At 37.2% G+C, this 21,554-nt stretch overlaps 1 protein-coding gene across 7 annotated transcripts in view; it reads left to right on the forward strand.

The window, feature by feature from the left end:
- The window catches only part of PPP1R13B (protein phosphatase 1 regulatory subunit 13B), a 69,563-nt gene that overhangs the window by 42,933 nt on the left and 5,076 nt on the right, over positions 1–21,554 (forward strand). For 4 of the 7 annotated variants that reach the window (XM_048308428.1, XM_048308435.1, XM_048308433.1 and 1 more), the window contains 9 exons: positions 8,288–8,389; positions 9,435–9,609; positions 9,983–10,179; positions 11,907–12,071; positions 12,880–13,060; positions 14,725–14,880; positions 17,616–17,785; positions 18,648–19,149; positions 19,663–20,429. In XM_048308428.1, the coding sequence (XP_048164385.1) occupies positions 8,288–8,389; positions 9,435–9,609; positions 9,983–10,179; positions 11,907–12,071; positions 12,880–13,060; positions 14,725–14,880; positions 17,616–17,785; positions 18,648–19,149; positions 19,663–20,429 (2,415 nt within the window). The remainder of the gene's footprint in view (positions 1–8,287; positions 8,390–9,434; positions 9,610–9,982; positions 10,180–11,906; positions 12,072–12,879; positions 13,061–14,724; positions 14,881–17,615; positions 17,786–18,647; positions 19,150–19,662; positions 20,430–21,554) is intronic. The other 3 variants (XM_048308430.1, XM_048308431.1, XM_048308432.1) reach the window with 3 other exon arrangements.

The following is a 21,554-nucleotide window of genomic DNA, read 5'->3' on the forward strand; positions in this document are numbered from 1 at the left end:
TAATGATAAGTGCATCTTAATCACCTTTGGCAATCCTATCAGAATAAGCTGTTGCTTTTAGAAAAGACCCAGAAAAATATAGTTCTAAGGCTATTTCTAAAGGATCTAGACAGTGTATTTTCAATGTGTATTGTAACTTGTCTATTACTCAAAATCACTATGAGTGAAAGGATTGCGGTTGTGAAAAGGTCTGAGATTTTGTGCATAACTGATATTTCAACAAGAATGCGTTATCTCTTTTAAGATCCTTTTTTTAGGAGTATGAGGTTGATGTTTTAATTAAAATCAGCTACTGGGTATTTTAGCCAACACTAAAATTAATATAAACATGCTTAAGATTTTTGTGGCTGTTTAAAAGTGGCTGCAAGGACAAGGAAGAAAGTACTGCTTTAAATAAGCAAGTTTCAGATGCTACTTTCTTAGAAGTAATTTAGAAGCAGTCTATTTCAGATGTAGCAGATGTTCAATATATGCTTAAATCCATTTCTAATTTTGAAAACCTATTTTAGCATTGTTTTAATTTTTGTTAAGTTCTGCCTTTTCTTAGCTGTTCTGCTTAAAATAGCAGCCTTACTAAGAAAGTAATATGGGAAAACAAGAAATCTGGAGTCTGTAGCTTATACTGAGTAGACTTTAAACATTTTGTTACGGAGTGACTCAACCATCAGCAAGTTGGAGGAATTACTAACAAGATAGTATAGATTGAGAGAGGTTAAGATTTTTATCAACTGTAGATAATGTGACATTTTTCAGCAAGCTGTGATGCAGTTGAAGCAACTTTATTGTAAGAAACTGTTAGTGTATTTATTTGCATGATACAATAATATTTTATAATAGCATTTGGAAGTAAAATTACCTGATTCTGTTTGTGATGGTAATTTCAGGATTATTTTATTATCATGAGATAGCACACACTAGGTAGAGTTTTCTTTATTCCCAGTATTCTGGGTATCTTTTCTGGGTATAATTAGCTTGTTCATTTCCATTAAGCTAAAAAAAGGCACGTGCTATTGTCATTGGATTCTTTAAAATGGATTTCTGCTATCGGCATGTTTCTGACCCAATTAAAAAAATGCAAGGCTGAGCTGTGGATAAAGCCACTAAACTGGAAATAATGTCATCCATGTCAAGATCAGCAAAAACTCTATTTCAGTTTAAATAAAAACAGATGCTTTCTTTTGTCTTTTTTATAGCATTACACATGAGTTTAGATGAAGGATTTTCAAGTTATCTTTGTTGAGCATGTCACTAAGATCAGGTTTTATGGAAAATGTGGTCAAAAATCTATTAAAATTCTTGAATTTGATGATACATAGGGTCAGTATATTTCAGAAATGTACAGAGGTCAGAATCACTAATCTTCAGCAGATGCTCCATCTCCTTGATAGACCTCAGAGAGCATAAGGAGGTCACGTACTTTTCACCTATCTGATGCAGGACTGGCATAATAAACTCAGATCATCTGTTTTCCTCATCACTACTGAGATGCCAAGGACAGGCACCAAAAGTGTATGTAGGATATTCTCACTAGCAACCCTTAAAGCTTTGTTGCCACATGGGCTTTTCAGAGCATCCCCCAAACTTACGTTATTTTGAATGCAGCATAAGGCAAAGATGGTGCACGTCTGAGTTTCTGCTGCTCATGTCCACATTAGCATTGGAGAATTAGGAAGTCTTTTGGTAGGTTCAGCAGGAAAAGCAAGCTGTTCCTTTCTTTCCTGCCCTGGCAGTTTGGAGTTCTTCAGCCAGAGTTGCTGTTCCTTTGCTGTAAATGCTGCACAGGGGAGGAAATGTGCGGATGGCCCACAGTGGTGACAGCTCCGTGGTTTGGGGAGGCTGAGAATTGTCAGAGCCCTGATCCCAGTCTGAATTCACTGGCTGGAGAGCACTCTAACTGACCCCTTTTCATTTTATGGTTGTCATTCTGCTTTGTTCTGGGAAAATGCTTGTTTATATAACACACTTCACTCCCTTTTTGCCCACATGCTCGTATACCTAGTTCCAGACCTGTCAGTTCTGTTTGTCATGTAGCTCTGTAGATTTCTGGGGTTTGACAGCTCTGCAAAGGTAAACCTCTAGTCTGGAGATGAGTTTTGTTTTCCCTCCTGTGCCCTAGGAAGTACTAGCAACTTAAAACTGCTATGGATCATGGAAAGCTGAGTCTTTCACTATGTGTAGTAAAACCAAAGCATTTACTTTGCATTTCCATGTAGCCATTTTAAGCCTTCTCAGGAGCAACTTGCAGTATCTTTCTAGCCTCTGCTGTCCTCTCCTATTAGGGTAGTGAAGATGTTTTCTTTTTGCCATGGCAAAACTGTGTCTCTCTGTAATGAATCCCACGTGGGGGGGCATAAGTTCTTTCATGAGCTCAAAGTTGTTGCTTCTTGGATTTTTTTCTCTCTATTGCAGTTTCTGCCTCTAATAGTACTGTGGTGTTGGGGGGAGGTTGGGGTTTTGGTTTGGTGATGGGTGTGTGTACCCCCCCAGCCTTTGATATACTGGTGTTGTCCCCGTTTGGATAAAGAGAGTTTCTTTCACATTTTTTCTCCTTGAGGATATGGTTACTTTTACCATCATAAGAAGGGAGGTTGGAGGACTTCAGAGAAAGTTTTGTTTTGGTTTTTATTTAGTTTGTCTATAAAGGTCATGTGGCCAAAATGTTCCTTATCTGTACAACAGTTTTAGAGTGGCAGCTTATATAAAGAATAAACAGTGTAGCTGGGCTGCAAGGTGGGGTATCTGCTGCATTATCTTCAGTAGCTGCTCTGTATTGACTTTTTAATAAATAGATGATTGAAAGTAGTGGGATACAAGAAAAAACACTATGGGTTGCCCTTTTGATGGCCAAAGTCAGAACCAGCCCTTCTGGGCTCCACAGTAGAAGCTAAGGCACAGACTTTCTTGACTCTCTGGATCCTGGTTGTTCACATTTTAAGTTACATTGACCTTGGCAATTGGTGCTTTAACCTCAGATTCATTTCTGACTGTGACAAGAGAGGAACAAAGTGGTGGAACAAAGTACAAGAAGAGAAGTAAAATGAGGGAGTAAGGATAGAGGTGATAGGGGTGAATGACAGGAAGAAGAGTAGAAAATACGTGAGAGTTCATAGTACATGATTGAGTGGACCGGAATATGCACAGGAGAAGGTGGAGCTTGGCCAGTTTCAGGATGCTTGAGTGACTTGAACCTGTGGTTCCTCGTGCAGGGTTTTGGGAAGGGAACTTCAGAAGATTTGTGTGGGAGATGGGTGTGAACTGAAAAGAAGGAAGAAATAGATAAGGGAAGTTAATGACATGGTGCTTCTTGCAAACCTAGAAAAAGATCCGAAGAGATAGTATGCAGGAAATTATTAGTAAGTTCTTGTACTACTCTGCTTTTCTTTTTCAATTAATTGGTTACGTTATGCTTTACACTGGCTGGCTGAGTGGCTGGGTGTTGCTGAACCAAAGCAGGAGACTGCCAATCCTTATGGTGGCCCATAAAGCTTTTGAATATTTGGTTTTTCCTTTAAAGCTTTTTTGAAATCATAACAGTCTCAGGTGTGTATTTAGTGTATGTTTCATTATCATTTTTAAAATAACTGTTCTTATTAGTGCAAACTTAGAAAATTATGAAAAATAAATATCTTCATGGGTTAAGCATGGAGGCAAAAAAATTCATAAAATCAGACCACATCCCAATTACCATCTTTTAAAAAATGATCTATTCAAAAGGTTGGTCTCATGGGGTTTTTATTTTAATATTGACATAATTAGATTCCTCTTAAAAGAGAGTTTTCTATTGGGAGTAAAGGCAAAAAACCACTGGAATCTGCCCTTATTGCTTCTATCCCTTGACTACAGTACATCGTGCTCGTCAAAGAAATATTTTGAATTCAGGTGCAATTTTTCATTTACCGTTGCGAGTTGTCAATGAGTAAGCCATTCATAATAGCCCAGAAGTATGTAGTCTGAGGAGCTCGTGATCTTCAACAGCATAGAAAGGAAGGAGGAATGAGAAAATAAATTTTCAGAGTGACAAGACTAATATGTAGAAATAAATATTAAAGGAAATTCATTTCCTTAATTAAATGCCTAAGGTATGATTTGTTTTGAGACTGCTTGTAAACTGGTTCCCAAACGATTTAATTACTACTGTACTATTCATCTCACCTGTCTCAAAAATATTAATCATCAAATGGTAAAATATTAGCTTGTAATAGGAGGGTGATGTCAGAAGCTGAAACTCAAGTTCATTACAAATTCTATCTTTCATCATGCCCTTTTAAAGTGCATGTTAAATAACATAAATACAATTTTTTTAAGATCCCTGTCAATATTAAGAAATTGGTGAATATAGGTGTAAATTATTCTTATCTATATGAGACATACATAATACTTCTTCAGTGCCTAATAATGCAGTGTTTGCTCTATGGCATTTCATTTAGGAGTTCATCCCTGTGTAAATGCTGCTGTGAATCAATGAAAAAAAATTTACAATTCAGCAAAACTGTCTGCTTTGATGTATCACCATGTAGCAAATGAATCTGTGGAATCTGGAGGAGTAGGTATTTGTAGTGGCTTTTTAGTACCTCCTTCAGAAGTCAGTTCTGTAGGGGAGGTCTGTTTCCCTTGCTGCAGGAGAAAGGAGGAGGTCTGGACCTTAAATGTGATAGGCTCGTGTTTGTTATGAGAGGTGAGTGTCTTGACTTCGTGGATGGAATTAAAGAACTGAAAACGCAGCGCTGTCTTTGCCTGGCATAGCCTGAGGTTTTGGAGAAGGGCTGAGATGGACTTTTTTTGGGGCGGTGTTTGCATATAGATTATTGCAAGCAGACTTAACTAATATGAAGTGCTCTAAACTAATTGATTTAACTAGATCTAGACAAGAGAAGGATTCAGTGTTTTTCATGCTGTTTCAAAAATGAAGCTGTGCTGATTTGGAGACCTGAAACCAGCAACGGTCTATCTGAAAAGAATTTATTTGCTGTTGAAGAGGAATTCTGCTTGCTCTGTTTACTGCTTTTGCCATGTGGATGAAAAGGAGAAAACGGAGAGTGAAGTTACAGGTTCAATGCTTTGTTTCCTCAGCTGTCTTTTTTTTTTCCTAAGTGTAGTGTAGCTCTTGGAAGTGAAAGGGATACTTATTGGTATTCAGTGAGGTGAACGTTAAGAGATTTCTCATAGGGTGTTTATATTTAAATTGTTAATTATCACTGTTTCCCATGTTATTGTGCTTTGCCATTTATAAAAGGTTTTTAGATATTACACTTTCTAAATGGAACATTTTGCAGTAGTTAATAGCTTCTTCAAGGAGATGCTAATATTTGCATTAATCTTGTAATTAATCTTCTATATTTCACATGATGCAAAATAGTACCGTACTTTTGCCAGGCATTATGAGAGAGACTTTCAAATATGCTTGTTTAAAGCAGTAAAAATTCTGAGCTCTTGGGTTAAACTGGGTTGGGGTTTTTTTGTTAGTTTCTGGTGCTTTTACAAACCAGTTTCTTATTGCCATTGTACATTCCAGGTTTACATTAGCCATTTAGAAAATCTTTAATTTTCACGTGGTGAAATGGCTTTTTTACCTTGAAGTTCTTGCAACCACTATACAGATACCACCTCTGAGTCTGGATGTATTTTTAACAAGATTACTTAATGGAATAAAAGATCTCTCTATTTCTTGGACAGTGTTATACTCAAAATTTTTACTGGAAATACTGGAGCTATGAATGTTTTTAACTTCAACTGGCAATCAAAGCAGAGAGAAAGGAAGCACTGGGAAAACTTCACATAGTTTAATGCAAGTTACATATTTCTGAGAAAGCACATGTGTGTATTGTGAAAATACTTTCAAGTCACACACATTCCCCCTTTAAATTCTAAAATCAGCGATCCAGAGGGAAGCCTTCATGCTGTTCTGAGCCCCTTGTAAGAATTGCCTGCAGAGCCCAGCAGAAGCAGATGTAGAGGTTTATTTTCTTATGGCAATTGGGCATGCCAACTGAAGTCAGCAGAGCCTGAACATGTTCTGGGAGCAGCATCTGGTTTCTGTGTTGTTTTCTTGTCTCAAGTAAGCACATTTTGGTTTGTGGATGGCACTTGGAGAAGCTTCCTTACTTTCTTAGCCAATTAGTGCCTTTCAGTCTGTAATTAATAATAAATGTCTCTTTTGATGGCCACAAGTGGGTACAAGTTACTTGCCCTGAAAGAAGATTGGGAAGGACTCTTCTCTGCGTAAGTCATGCTAATAAAAAAAGTGCACACTAGTAAGGTCTATTTTTTTCCCTGTGTTGAAATAGAAAATTAGTATCTTGAGTGGACTTCACCTCTTTTAATTACTTCTCTGCTATAAAATTTTTTCATTATTGTTGACTAGTAAGAGGAATTTCAGTTGTTGTTTCCAGTAAGAATTATAATTTCACTTCATAATTTATTCAGTGGGAAATGTTCAAACAGAGGCAATAACTTAATCTAAACATTTTAGCTGACATGTCTATATCATGTGTCCAAGATGCAGCAGCTTTAAAAGTTAGTGATCCAAGTCTGGCTCACTTTAGTGATTGACCTTGAGGTCTTTGTCTTAAAGAATTATATGCAGCAGCATAAAATTTTAATTCAGGTAGGAAAAAAAAATCAGTTACTTTAAAACAAATTGTATTTTCCTTTCCTAAATGATGCTTAAAGAAACAGTTCTGTATTGTGCACTGGTTGGAGAACTGATACTTATGTAGGAGTTTGATGTAGAAATATGAAAAAAGCCATTCAAAGTGCTTGAGATACTGTGGTGTCAACAAGATGTTTCTGGGAGTGAAGTACAAGTACTTCAGGAGATACATCACTGGACATTAGTAGGGTGGGCCCAGAAAAGCAGAGCAGCTAATTCAGTTTTCCTGTGGGATCAGATGTGTGATCAGATCTGTAATCTGATGTGGGATTGATTTTGGGCACTGGGGGGTTGTTTTGGTTGTTTGGGGTTTTTTTTCTGTATGTCTGTAAAATGTTCAAACCTCATTCCATTTTATAAGCATTTGAAACAGTTTTATTCATCAATATATCCAAAATATTTAATTATGTTTTCTTTTTCAGTGGTATTGACTATATTGGGGGTAGCAAGTGATGTAACTTTTATTTGGTTTACTAATAGTGTAGTCACGTAATTTGGTGAAAAATTTACATTGTTTACTGAATTATTAGAGTGCAGTAGTCCAGCATTTACATTGATCCAATAAATTGACTGAATTATGTGTAAATACTTTGAAACAGATGTTGGGCTATTCTGAACTTCGCAGCATAATTTTTCAAAGACTGGTATTTTCTTTCAGTGGAAATTCTGAAGTTGTGGTTAAACCCTGCAATTCTCAGGTTATGGGTTTTGGTTTTCTGAGTAGCAAGTGTCAGCTTCTGGAATTTTTATTGGTACATTGCACTCTCTTGAGATTGCATACAAAAAAGTGTGCTTGAAGTAATTTAGTGTATAAATATAAATTGTATTTGTTGATAGAACTATGGATATACTGAAACAATGCATTCATGTTTTAAAACACATGAGATTTGGTCACACACATGGTATGAATTTTAAAGACTTTCCATCAATTGTGTCTCTATCCTCATTTTGTAGCTTGTGTTAGTTTTGAAATGCAAAAGAGTGAGAAAGCCTTGCTAATACTTTGCATTTCATTCAAAGTAATAGCCACTTACTTATCTAAAGGGGATCAGCTTTACTTTGCTTCACTTCTACAGACATCTGTTTTTACAGATTCGTACCCAGTTTATCAGAATTTTCACCATCTTTGGATGTGAGCTTAGTGACCCTTTATCTAAGAGTTCTCATGTGGTCTTGTCCTGTGCCAGGCAAATATGAATGAGCAGTTTAAGCTGCCAAGACAGTTATGCTGAAAATATTAGGAAAGGAAAGCAGCTTCAGATTCTCGTACTGCCTAAAATACCTGCTTGCATGTGTGTTCTCATGTGCTTTACGAGGACTGTATGCCAGTGCTACCAAACATCTGAACAGAGAGATGTTAAATGTCAGATAAAGGCTCTTTTCTCTCTTCTTGTTTGTTTTGTCTCTTAGTGTTTTCCTCTCCATCCACTTTTCCACTTTTTGCTTTTTCGGTCCCTCTGCATGGTCTGTGCCCCTCCTTTCTGCTCTGATGTTCCTCACTGTTTCACAGGTGCGCATCATTCCTCTGAGGACTTGGGAGGAGCCTTTAATCTTCCTCTGAGGAGTGGGGGTTTAGCTTGTCTGGTCAGAATGCCTGATACACATCAACACATTCATGTAACATTTTCTGTTCTGCAGGTTGGGAATCCACGTGTTGAGCTCACTCTTTCTGAACTGCAAGATATGGCTGCCCGACAACAGCAACAGATTGAAAATCAACAGCAAATGTTGGTTGCTAAGGTAATAATTATATACAGACCAATTTTTTTGAACATATGCAAGCATAAGTTTCATGGATAGAGAAAAACACATTAAGTTACTTCAGTTAAGCTCAAGAAATAGCTTGAGAAATCCATAATTTTACCAGAATAATGTTACCTTAGGCAATGCACAGTCTTTCAGCATAAATACTACTCGAACAACCTGTGTGTCACTATAAAAATATTGCTAGGGCTTACTTGTCTCTCTTGTGTGGCCCCCTTCATGATCTGTGGCAGAACAAGCTCAACTCCATGCTCATCTTTAGTAGCTCATTCACTCCACTACAGTAATAGTGGTGTGAGATGAGGATATGCCCAATTCATAAATATTCAAGTATTATATTTCCAAGTCTTGCATATGGAAGAATCTAAGTATGTTTGCAGAGTGGGGAGGGGGTTTAATGGTTTTGATGTTGTTGATGTTGTTCGAAGTATTGTAGTATACAATATGCCTTCAATGCTTGGAGTACCTAGGAGTCAACCTAGGTACTGATTCTGTTGCTCTTTCTTCATGGAAATAAGTTTTTTTAAAAAAATTTTCCTTGTGTGCCCAGCAGAAGAACTGTTATTTAGAACGGGACCATTATTTTACAGCAGGTCATCTTGTTCAAAATGTTCTGTTGGTCATGTTTTGTCATCTTTGGGAAGCTGGGTAACAGTGCTGGTAATCTATTTTGCCAACAGCAAGAAAACTGTTAATAGTGTCAGAAAACAAGTGCTAGAAGAAGCATCACAGATGTATTTGAATGAGTGTTCCAACTAGGGCTGTATTTGCGTATCTGTGTAAATATGATTTTTTTTGTCTAAAAAAATTTTGATTCTGTGCTCTAAAACAGATTTATTAACTTGATGTTTAAGAGTTTTTTCTAGGACTCATGCATATTTCAACGAAATATATAACCTTTTCTGATTTGTGGAAATAAAAAACCTGACCAAAGTGATATGTTTTTCTAAGTTAATATGGTGGGGGCTTTTTTAAATAAATGGGTAACAGGTGCCTCGTGTTTAAAACCTCCTTTTGTCAGGAACAACGTTTGCGTTACCTGAAGCAGCAAGAGCGTCGCCAGCAGCAGTCTGTTTCTGAGAGTGAAAAGCTTCAAAAACTTAAAGAACGTGTTGAAACCCAAGAGACAAAGCTGAAAAAAATCCGTGCCATGAGAGGACAAGTGGACTACAGCAAGATGATGAATGGCAATCTGTGTATGTGGAATTCTTAATTTATTGAATTTACTGTTCACCGCCTGACTAGTAAATAATAAGTCAGTATAGCATTGAAGCAGGTTTTCAGATAGAACCCCCTTAAGAAAAAAACATTCTGTGTTTCCTTGAAATTTGTATGAGACAGAACTTGTTGTTAGTTTTACATAGTCAAACAAAGTCAGAATAAGTCTATTCTCTAACTATTAGGAAATACTATGGCTGTTAGCAAATTTGCAATGCAAGTATTTTATAGGTGCATACATATATTAAATGTAAAGCTAGTGTGGTGTGTTTGTTAATACTTGTAGAATTAAAAAAAATAACTTCTGCTTTATTTATTATTTTTTTGTTATTTTTATCTTGTTAATTTTAGCAACTGAAATTGAGCATATAAGTGCCATGTTCCAAGAAAAGCAGCAGGAGCTGCAGGCTGCAGTGTTAAAAGTGGATCAGCTCACTCAGCAGCTGGAGGATTTAAGGAAAGGGAAACTGAATGGGTTTCAGTCTTACAATGGACAAGTGACAGGGCCTGCAGCAGTAGAATTAAAAAAGCTGTATCAAGAGCTACAGGTAAGTAACAAAAAGATGCTATTTGAATTACAGCTGTGGATTTTAAAAGTTGTATTACTGCTCTTATGAGTGGCAATTTGTTGTGTTACACCTCAAAAGCAGTGTCTTAGAATGCTGTTAACATGTGAGGTTGTAGTTGGCATACAGCCTTTTTTCAGAAAGAACTTCATTAGCTTTAAAAACGATTTTGTTTCTTATACATGTAATGATACAAAGTGTGCAAGTGTTTTGAAGGACGCTTCTCAGCCCCTCAAATACTGAATGTCCACATAACCTATTATTTGTTTTAATCTCTCTCAAAAATTTTTTTCTAAAACTCATTTTGGTACTTTTCTAGTTTGCACTGAACTGGGTATAGCAAGCTCACTTAGATGCCCTCTTAACTTGGAGACATTACTGTAGTTTTAAAAGTGTGTTGTGAAAATGTAGCTATATTGTCTGGTGTAAATAAAATACATAAAATAACATATTTTAATACAGTAATCAAAAATACAAGCTGCACTATATTCCCTGCATTATGTAGTGCAGTATAGCTGCAGTGTATTCACAGAGTATTCCCTGCATGAATACCTCCTCTAAGAAGATTGTTATGTCTAGAGTGTAGCTCTCACATGAGTAATTAAATATTCAGTTTACATTGGAATTTTGTCCAGTTATGTGCTAATGTATCAGGATTTTGAGGGCTTTTTTTATTTACTCATGTACTTGATTGTGATCAAGGTAACAGCTCTAATATATTTAATATTTTAAAATTAATTTAAATTTCAAAATTAGTCTCATTTATATAGATGAGCAAATACAACATACAAATCAATCAATCAATCGTGTTTTCATGCATTAGGAATAAGGGTCCCTTTCCCCCTTCCCCATTTATACAAGGCATGTCTATCTGCCTTTGAGTATTTCTCTTAAGTATTTCTAAGTACTAAGATGCTCAATAGATGAAGATTTTTCTCTTGTGCTTCACAATGATCCCGTATGTGTTTATCAAGACTTAAATTTGCCTCAGGTGTTTTTTGCTTGTAACATTACCATGAAAATTGGAACACTGAGACAATGTTTGAGTTATTGAAGGTATGAAAAAATGCCAATGGCAAAGCAAGAGAAATAATTATAAAGAGTGTCATGGTTGATTTAAACCATAAAGGTAATCCACCTCATCATCTACTGGAAAACCGCTGTGAAGGTTTCAGTTTAGTCCCCATGCAGAGAGGAAAATCTGTGCCCAGTCCCTGCAGTAGCAGTTCAGTTACCCCTGCTTGACATCATGAAGTCTCATGAGGAACTGCAAACAGAATCAGAGTTTCTATTACAAGTTTGGTGTCACTCAGTTTTCGTGACAGACAAGCTGTCTTGGGTGAGCATAACTTCTAACAAACATTTTCTGTGATTTAGTTTTTCACAGTAGAATTCAGTTCTGAAATGTCTTTATGCCTAATTCCTCAATCCATTTTCTATAAATGGGAGGCAGTCTGTATGTATTTAATAGGCATCCACTAGGTTTTTTAGGATATTTTTTCACTGTTTTCCTCCAAGAGTTGTTCATGATTGCAAATGCTAACTTGACAGGATGTGTGTAAGCGTAAATTAGAGACACCAGAACAAGTTGTTGATCCAAGTTGCTTTGGGTTTTTTAACACTGTATTAAAAACCAACTTGCCAAGAGACAGAACAAGAACTGTCCCCTAACAAGTGGGGTTTTATTTTTCATTTTTTTATTTTTGAAGATCCGTAACAGGCTTAATCAGGAGCAGAACTCCAAGCTCCAGCAGCAGAAAGAGCTCCTAAACAAACGCAATATGGAGGTGGCTATGATGGACAAGCGAATCAACGAGCTGCGCGAACGACTGTACAAGAAAAAAGTTGAGGCACGTCAAAAAGAAAACATTCCTGTAAGATAAACTGTTAAAAGGGCCACACTTCAGTTTATCAAGGGCCTATAAAAACTACATAGAATCTCACTTTTTCCCACTCAAGTAATACATTTACAGATAAAGAACGTATAATAAGAGTAGCAGGTTCTTTAAAGCTATTTTAAGGTTTCTCATAGTTATCCAAAAACTTCTGTAAGACAGAATATGTTTCCTTTCATTTTTCTTCATGGCACAGACAAGACTATATTAAAAATCTGAAAAGTTTATATTTCTAGGAAGGAAAGTATGACTGTGTGCTACGTGTTTAAAAGCATGGATGCATTAAAAATTGGATTTTATAAAATACTGATCTTCCAGTATGGAAAATGGATAAAAATATAAATGGTTTGATAAAGTTAGGCTTAATAGTTGTCTGGACCTTCAAAAAGATTTTAGAGATGAATTTTGGATTTCCATATGTATTAGTAGCTGGAGGTATTGCTTTAAAAAACCCCAACCCATACATATTGATCATTTAAGAACTCATTTTAGACCATTTGCTTGAGAAAGGCACAATGAAAGAGGCCTTACAGAGATAAAGGTGTCTATAAGAGATTTATATGCTGTGACTAAGAATTTTTGAGGTGTTAAGTTTAAGGAATAATATTTGTGCTTTCTACTACTTTTTTTTCTCTTTTTGTAGAAACGTAGAGCATGGTAACTTAATTATTAAGGTGCCTTAGCTACAGTGCATGGTTCTAGATAATTAAGTTTAGACCTCCCTGTTCATGCAGCAACGTCTAGATTAAATGGACACTCACGTTTCAATTTGTCTGATCGTTTTCAGTTAAATCGTATTAATGGAACTTCATCACCCCAGTCATCCTTGAGTGCTTCAGGAAGGGTAGCAGCAGTAGGACCTTACATCCAAGTTCCAAGTGCTGGCACTTACGCTGTTCCAGTAGATCCAGTTAAGCCACAGTCTCTCACCATTGCTCCTAACTCAACACATGGAAGATCAAAATCTGGTAAGTACTTGTGTGATGTTTATTAATACATACGGTTTGAAAAGGGGCAATAAAGAAATGGAGCAATCTTAGTGTTGGCATAATTTCTGTAGTGGAAGAGGCAAGTTTCAGATGTGTTAATACTGTTGTGTGAATTGGACATAAGTCATTTGATATGTGGCATTTTTGCCTCTTTCCATGAATTTTACTTAGGCTATTGAGTGTTTTCTTTGAAATTTTACTGGCTGGTACATCCCTAAAAGGAGCACATTTTCTTCACAGATCCTATGTTGTGTCTTTAATAGCTTTCTCAATTAGTTCGTGTGTTTGAATACAATAATGAAATCAACTTTGTGGAAAACTGTATTATAAATAACTACTTACAGTATGTTGCTTTTTGTCAAGTAAAGCTAGTGAGTAAATAATAACAATATTACTTCTTAGAAGGAGACTAAATAGGAAAATAGAATAAAACTATGGGAGGTTTTTGCTCCGTCTAAGATATGGGAGTTTGTGGCCCTTGAAGCATTTCTGAAATGGAATAACCTTAACATTGATGTTGTTTACTTGTTTCTGCCCTGTTTAGTGAAGAAGCTGCCCTTCCAGAGTAGTCTCCAGAACTTTGTCTCTGAAATTGGCTCCCAAGTCTCCCATCAGTAATAATACCATCTACATTATAAAATAGAATTATTATTTAATTTGCATTGGAGACTAAATGAAGCAGGTCATATTTGTGCCTGAAATTCTCAATTCTAGCAAATCCCACCTCTCTGCTCATATCTTAGAAGATTCAGAATTCTTAAGAAATTATAAGCTAGGAAAATACGCATAATACAAATAAAATTGCATGATCCCATTCGTCTAACCACAGGACTTATTTTACCTGGTATCCTAGGAGACATTAAAAATGGGATAAGGAAAATGAGTAGGAGACGAAAGCTGTTGCAATATTCACATACATTCAAGTACTTAAAACTGAATATTCCAGTAAAATTTGCAGCAGGCTTTCCAGATGGGGAGGAAAAGATGGAGGGAAGACAATCTGAACCTCTCTGAAGAAAAGAATGTCAGAAAGTAAAACTAGCCAAACAGAACTTAAAAAAAAAAGACCCCAATCTTTCCCATTGGTATTAGTGATTTAGCAATACCTTTATCAGGTAAAAGTATTTAAAATCTCTACAAACCCCATCGCTGTGGATTTATGGAAAAGTCCCAAGAGTATGGAATGACTTAATTGTAGGGTGAAGGTACAGATTTGCAACAGTTTAGTTTTCAGATTTGTGGATCCTTCTTCCACATACGGAAAAGGACAGTTCCTAACTTTTAAGTTTACCAACCAAAAATCAAAATTTTGTAATATCAACCTCCCAAAATATATATACCCACTTCTAGACCTACCTCAGGACTTTTAATATTACAGAAATAATTATACTGCCTTAGGACTGACTTTGTATTTATTATTTTGAAGGTACTTGTTCTGTAAAATAGATTTATGTAAGGAGAAGCTTATATGCTCCCAGGAAGGAAGAAAAGAAATTGAGAATTTTTTTCAACTGTCATGCTTTTATTTCTCATTATCTGAGTGTTCCTGTTCTAATTTTCTCCATTGTCATTGTTATAATTTTTCCACCACTTTTTTTCTTTCTTTTTCTGTGTAACTGGATCTGCCTTGGTGTGTCCGGTAGAGACAGACTGTGGGTGTGTGAAAAAATCTCCAGACACCTGGAAGGTTTCTGATTTAGACATAATAGTGGATCCTATTCTGTCACCTCCCACTTCTCTTCAGTCTGCTGTTCACAATGTCATCCGCCTGGCACCTACTCTGTTTGACACCCAGCACTGTGAGTCCGTAGAAGATCTCTGCCTAGCTAAGAACTCAGTTTTTAATATGGTCATCTGAGCTCTTGCACACAGATGCATATTAAACAGCATCTTTAGGATTTGTGTTGTGGTCTGGCATGTAGAAGATGCTGTTGAAATGTAAAATGGTTGAGAAGTTGCTTTTCATCTTTGAAGGAAACAGATTTGCAGCAAATTCATCCCAGGAATACTAGAGTAGTGTACCTGGGATGAGTTTTCTTCACTGCAAAACCTCAAAATTTTCAAAATGTTAGAAATTTCTGGCAATCACTAAAGTGTGTTTTAGTATATCTTGGATTGGATAGATGTATAAAATACAGGCTTAGTTTGAGTTACTTTGTGGAAAACTTCAAGTTTCCACGTTGCACTGACCCCAGAGTTGGGATAAAAGCTCACGCTGTCAAAGTCAATACCCAGAATCTTGCTGCCTTCCATTGGACTGGGAGTGTACTTCAGTTGCTATAGTAAGTATCCTGGATCCAGACCTACAGAAATTTTAGGTGAAGTCAGAGAAAATGCACAAAACCATTTGTGTCTGTGTGTCCCTGTCTTATTTATGTAAATGCACAATGGCCTGGTGAGAGTTGAAGTACACTGGGTGTTAGTTTACAGATACAGGCAAGAGGGTGCATTTGGAGGGGAGGATGGAGCCAGTTGGCTATGAGGTGGCTGAGAGCAGGAGCTGGCGTGGCCTTGTCAGGAGGGTGTTGGCATCAGATCCCCCTAGACCAGGTTGCTCAAAGCCTCATCTAGCCTGGCCTTGAACATCACCTCAGGGATGGGGCATCCACAACTTCCCTGGACAACCTGTGCCACTGACTCCCCACCCTCACAGTGTAAGTTAGAGAGAGGAGGGAGAATCTGAATTTACTTCCAGTCTGTTACCTCAAAATTTGGGCATAAACATGCTGATTACAATAAGTTTTTGTGTATCTGTCTTTTTAATAGAAGAGTGTGGGTTGAATTTGCAGGTAAGATGTTTAAATTTGTCAAGTCTTTTGGTGTTGTTTCTGTAAGTGCTTTCCTCATAACTAAACTTACAGATCCAGATGCTTTCATGTTCAGCATGAATCAATTATAACACATTTTGATCTTCAAAACAAAGGTTTTACTGAACTGTAACCTTACTGGAGGTACAGAATGTCGTGTGTATTTTGTACAGTAAACATTTAATTCAGTGGCATAGTTGGAAAATTTGCCATTGTTTAGGGTCTAAGTGCTTAGATGCTTTTTTGGTCTCGCTCCTGATAACAAGATGATGAAAACAATAACAAACAAAACCCACAGCATTTTCAGTTCTTGGATGTTGCCAGTATTAAAAGCTGGGCCTCATTACTTTGCTTCCCGACAGTTTGCAAGTGCGAAAAGTGATTTCTGGACTATATACTGTATTCTCAGTGTAAAAATATGCAAGTGTTAATCCTGTTTTGAGAGATACTCAACAAAGAGGGTAAGGCTCATGGATAGAAAGTAGAATGGTGATGGAAAAATCACTCTCGTTAGAATGTTCCTATGCAGCTTATTTTGAGACTATCTACTATACTAGACAGAGAATTCTAGAAATAGCTCTGCTGATTCTGTTTCCTAGAGGCTTAGAACTGAAATGGGAAACTTGGCCTCTAAATACCTGGTTTTCATTTGATACTGTATTACTGTGGGATCCAGAAATATCATTGAATCTCCACACGTGCACAATCCCCCTCCATTTTAGCTGCTATCCTGTAGTAAAGTTAATTGTTACACATCATCTTTGCTGATTTAAGTGCTGCACTACAACAATTACAAGCCATGGGGATGGAGAAATGATCTCCAGTCTCCTTATAGGAAGAGATGCCTGAATTTTAATCTTTTAAAGGCAGATCAAATCCTTAGGCTCTAACATTGGATGTATTTAGTTATTATAAACCATATCTAATTATTAGGCTACTGAAACTCTTTTGCTTATGTAGAGAACTGAAACTAGTCTCACAGACTTTATAAAGTAACATATCAATGCATCTAGGACTTCTTTAAGGATTTTTTGCCTCAGTTTATGTGCAGCTATGTATGATTTTTTGCATATGATGAAGATAAAAGCCCATGACTTGTGTCTTCACGCTGAGTTAAAGTTGTCAGCTGACTTTATAAATGTATTTAATATTAAATCTCTGAGGCAATTCTAATCGGGTGAGTGTGTTGAGGAAAAACAAAAGGTGAGTTAACTACCACTTCCAGCAAAGGAATGTGTGCTTTTGTTCCACCCTGCTGTTCAAGGGAGTTTTTACATCCTGTTATGGGTGAATGAATCTGGTAACCATAGTTTAAATTTGGAGCAAGTCCACTCGGGGCTTACACAGACTTAACATTTAGTGTAATTTGACAGTGTCTCTGGATAGTACCCAAAGAATTCTGTTGATGAAGTGTTTCTGTAAGGATTTTTACTCTGAGTTTGTTTGCCTTCTAATAGCAGAATATGCAACACTCAAGCCAAAATTTTAATTACATTTTTTCCACAGAAATTTTCAGTGGATTTGAGTGTTAAAGGGTAGTGAACAGCACATTGTATGCAGTGATTTGGCTTTCAGTATTGATTTCTGAATCAAACGTTAATTTATCTCACTTCTAGAATAAAACTAATCCCACTGTAATCGAAGTTGTTTTATTTCATGTGTAGTTTTGCTTGTTTGCAATGCTAGTATGGATTATCTTAAATCTAGTATTTTTGTCTGTTTTCAAGCTAATGATGGAAATTGGCCGATACTAAAACAGAGCTCAGCCCCTGTGGTAAAACCCCCTCAGATCTCCAACACAGACTGGAAAGAATCAAGCATGGATACTGCTTTAAAACAAGGAACTATATCCAGCCAGCCTTTGCCAACTTCAGTATTAGGAAGTACTGATAAAATGGTGGGTTTCATCTGCGATATATTTATAGATCTGCTTTGCTGAAATTATGAACCTTTAGTTTTCATAGCTGAACTCACTTCAGTTAGATATACATTCCATTTCCCTGCTGCTGTTTATTTAAAAAGTCATAAAGAAAATTACCTTTGTATTTCATCTGTTCCTTTCTGTTCTTATCACATTAAAATGTGTGGGGTTTTTTTACCTTTAGTAGTTTGTATTCCTTCCTGGTTTTTTACATATCTAGTCTCCCCTTTTCTCTCTTTGCTTCTCATAATCCTCTCCCCCCTCCTTCATGTTTCTCTAATTCATATCTTTGTTAGTCTTTTTCCTTGGTATAGATTATTACTTTTTCAATGTACTTTTTTTCTCATAAAAATCTCTCAAAAGAAGTTATTAAATCTATCCTTAAGTGAGTCCACTAGTGGTGTCTGTCTGGACTGTTATGCTAGTACTGTATGAATTCTGTAAGATTATAATCTTTAGAGAATAAGGATTTAGTCTTTAAATTGTTTCGGTAAACTCTGACAGTATATGTTGTCAAGTATGTTATCAACTAGATACTGAGATCCAGAATCCAGAACAAGTTATTCAGGCTTTGCATGTATGCAGATAGTTTTGAATTGATATGAATGTGTTACAGCTGAAGGCGCCTTTAAACAGTGGCTTTTGTCTGGAGGTATGATGGGATCCTGTGATAAACTCAGGTAGAATCATATCTAGTGATAAAGGAACACACATTGTTTACATTGAATCCTTTCCTGTCTCACAAGATAGCTAGTATGGTATGTTGAAAGAGGAATGTTCTTGCTCAGAAGTCCTTTATTTAATTAAATGGTATATACTATTTATTGTTCTTACACAGGGTCTTGACCTGGGGAAGGTGCCACCAACAGTTCCTGGTGTAAGCAAGCAGTTGCCTCAGAACTACGGGACCTATCCAAGCCCAGTTCCTTTAGGAACAGGTTCTACAAACTCTCTAGAAAGAAGGAAAGATGGCAGCCTTCCCAGACCTGGCACCAGTATAGCAAATCGGCAAAGGCCGGTTCCGCTCCCACCTCCCAGCAACATGCACCAGCCCAGCTCTTCACAGCAGATCCAGCAGAGAATTTCTGTCCCTCCCAGCCCCACGTATCAACCCTCCGGTCCCCCCTTGTTCCCAGGAGGAGAGGGCAGGCCAGAACTGCCTTTGACTGTGGCAATCAGACCTTTTCTCGCTGATAAAGGATCCAGACCTCAGTCTCCCAGAAAAGGGCCACAGACAGTGAACTCCAGTTCCATCTACTCAGTGTATCTTCAGCAAGCAACACCACCAAAGAATTACCAACAAGCTGTGTACAATACCTTAAATAAGTCGGTAAAAGCAGGTAGAATATATTTTGCTTTTTTTTTTCTTTGGAATCCATTAAGATCTACTTGTTTGGCTTAGTTTGCTTCCCATATTGGTTTGGAAAACTTGTCTAAATCTGTGAGGAAAGTTTTTTTTGTGTATGCAGAATAGGAGCAAAATCATTCAATATATTTTTGAGGTTATGCATTGATTTACCTTTTTAAAACAACATGCAATTGGAACAATATAGCCTGGATACTTTACCAGTACTTTGATAAATAAGTTGAAAAAACAGAGTCTCAACAGGAGAGTTTTTCTCCTCTTGTTGTTTCCTCTTGAAAGAGGAAAAACAGTCCAGATGCTACTTGTAGCTTATAATTGTAAGAAGCATCAGCATCACCAAGGTAAGTATTTATTTCTGTTTTGATAGTCCCCAGAACATTTTTTTTTCTGTAGTAGTGTCAAACAAGTAGCAAGAGTTTATTTATAAATATTTTATTATGTAATTTGAGAACAGCTCTTCACTGTTTTCCATCTTTCTTTTCTTCAGTTTATGGAAAGCCTGTATTACAGTCTGGTTCAACCTCTCCCTCACCCTTGCCATTCCTTCATGGTTCTTTGCCTGCCCAGTCTCCCTCACAGCCACAATCTCAGCCTCAGACTGAGGTCACTGAAAAAGATCAAGAGCTGGAAAATGCTCCACCACCCACTGAAAACAGCAATGTGGAAAACATTCCCCGTCCTCTTAGTCCTACTAAGCTCACCCCTATTGTGCACTCGCCCCTACGGTATCAGAGCGATGCTGACCTCGAGGCTCTGAGGAGAAAACTGGCCAATGCTCCGAGGCCGTTAAAGAAACGCAGCTCCATCACTGAGCCAGAGGGCCCAAGTGGACCAAATATACAAAAATTATTGTACCAGCGCTTTAATACCCTGGCTGGAGGGATAGAAAGTGCTCCTTTTTATCAGCCAAGCAATCCACAGGACTTCATAGGCAACCTAGCTGACGTTGATAATGGGAACGCCAGCACCAATGGCAATATTGAAGAACCAATCCCTGTGCAACCTACAGTTCCTGTCCCTGATGAACCACCCCCTTCGTCAGATGCCAATGATAATGAATTACCTTCTCCCGCTACCGAGGAGCTGATAAGCACTGAAACCACGAATCAAACACCTGAGACAACTGAAGACAACAACAACAATCTTGCTATAGTTCCTTCTACTGAGCAGTCACCCAGTCCCACACCAGAGGTCAGTTCTCCAGTAGAAGATGAAGCTCCTTTGCCACCTGCTCTTCCTCCTCCACTGCCTCCAGTAAGTAACAAAGCAAAAGAACAACTTTGTGAACTACACAATTAGCTTTGTGTTTAAGCATAACTGGAATATGGCAAGTTTGTGCTCAGCAGTATCTTTGCACTTGAAATCTCCTGATATTAAAAGGAAAGAAAACCAGGGGAGTTCCAGGGAGAATTCTGATGGATTAGTTTCTTTACTACTCTAGCTGCTTAATAAGGAAAATATGCAAACAGGTAATGGGAGGTGTATGTATTTTTCAACTTTTTGGAGATTCTTGTAGAACTTATTCTGGAATTTGAGATTCCATTAATTTTTTTTTTTTTTTTTTTAAATTTGTCCAGGCCTCCAAAGATAACTATTTGTGTAAAACTAAGGGTAAGCTGTGTCAGTGGGAAGCTTTTTAATTTGCAGGCAAGCTGAAATAGCTGTTCTGGGGAAAATGCACTCCTTTTGCCCTCTCAGCTTAGAGGAGAGATGGACCAGGGCTAACTCCAGCAGCAGCACAGCTGGCTTGTGATAGCAGAAATGTTCTTCTGATGGGCTTGTCACATACTCTGAATTGCTTCCAAAGTCCCTCCTCCAGCTGCACTAAAATCTTTTAAATACTTGCCATTACCAAAATCTACCACATTTGGAGAATTGAAAAATACAGAAAAAACCTGAATTTTATTCTTTGTTGTTGTGATATCACTCTTTGAAACCAAGGTTCATCTCCACTTTTTGATTCAGGTAGGAACCTTGCATTCCTCTGAGAATTTGACTGCAGTGTGCACAAGGGTTTTTATATGGTTTTCCATGAGCATAAGGGCCAGGGTACTTCTGGGAGAATGGGATATGCTAGCAACTAGTATTATTCATAACGTAAAGGGTTTATTTTCCAAACTGAAACAGCCATCCTATATAGGACCATAAGTGAAAACAGATCTTACAGAGCTAGAGACTAAAAGCATTCTATAAAAGCTGTAGTTAATAATAGATATTTTTTCCCCCAGAAAGTGACAAGGACACATATAAGGCATTCAGAATACTCTTGAAACACATTTAAATGTGCTTCAGATCTTAAAAAAAAAATGCTGCTTCTGATAACACCTGCTAGAATGTCACATAAAATAGCTTCATGTTCTGTTCTTTTTGTTTCTGCAA

The sequence above is a fragment of the Corvus hawaiiensis genome, chromosome 6 (genome assembly GCF_020740725.1).
Source record: "Corvus hawaiiensis isolate bCorHaw1 chromosome 6, bCorHaw1.pri.cur, whole genome shotgun sequence".
Taxonomy (NCBI): domain Eukaryota; kingdom Metazoa; phylum Chordata; class Aves; order Passeriformes; family Corvidae; genus Corvus; species Corvus hawaiiensis.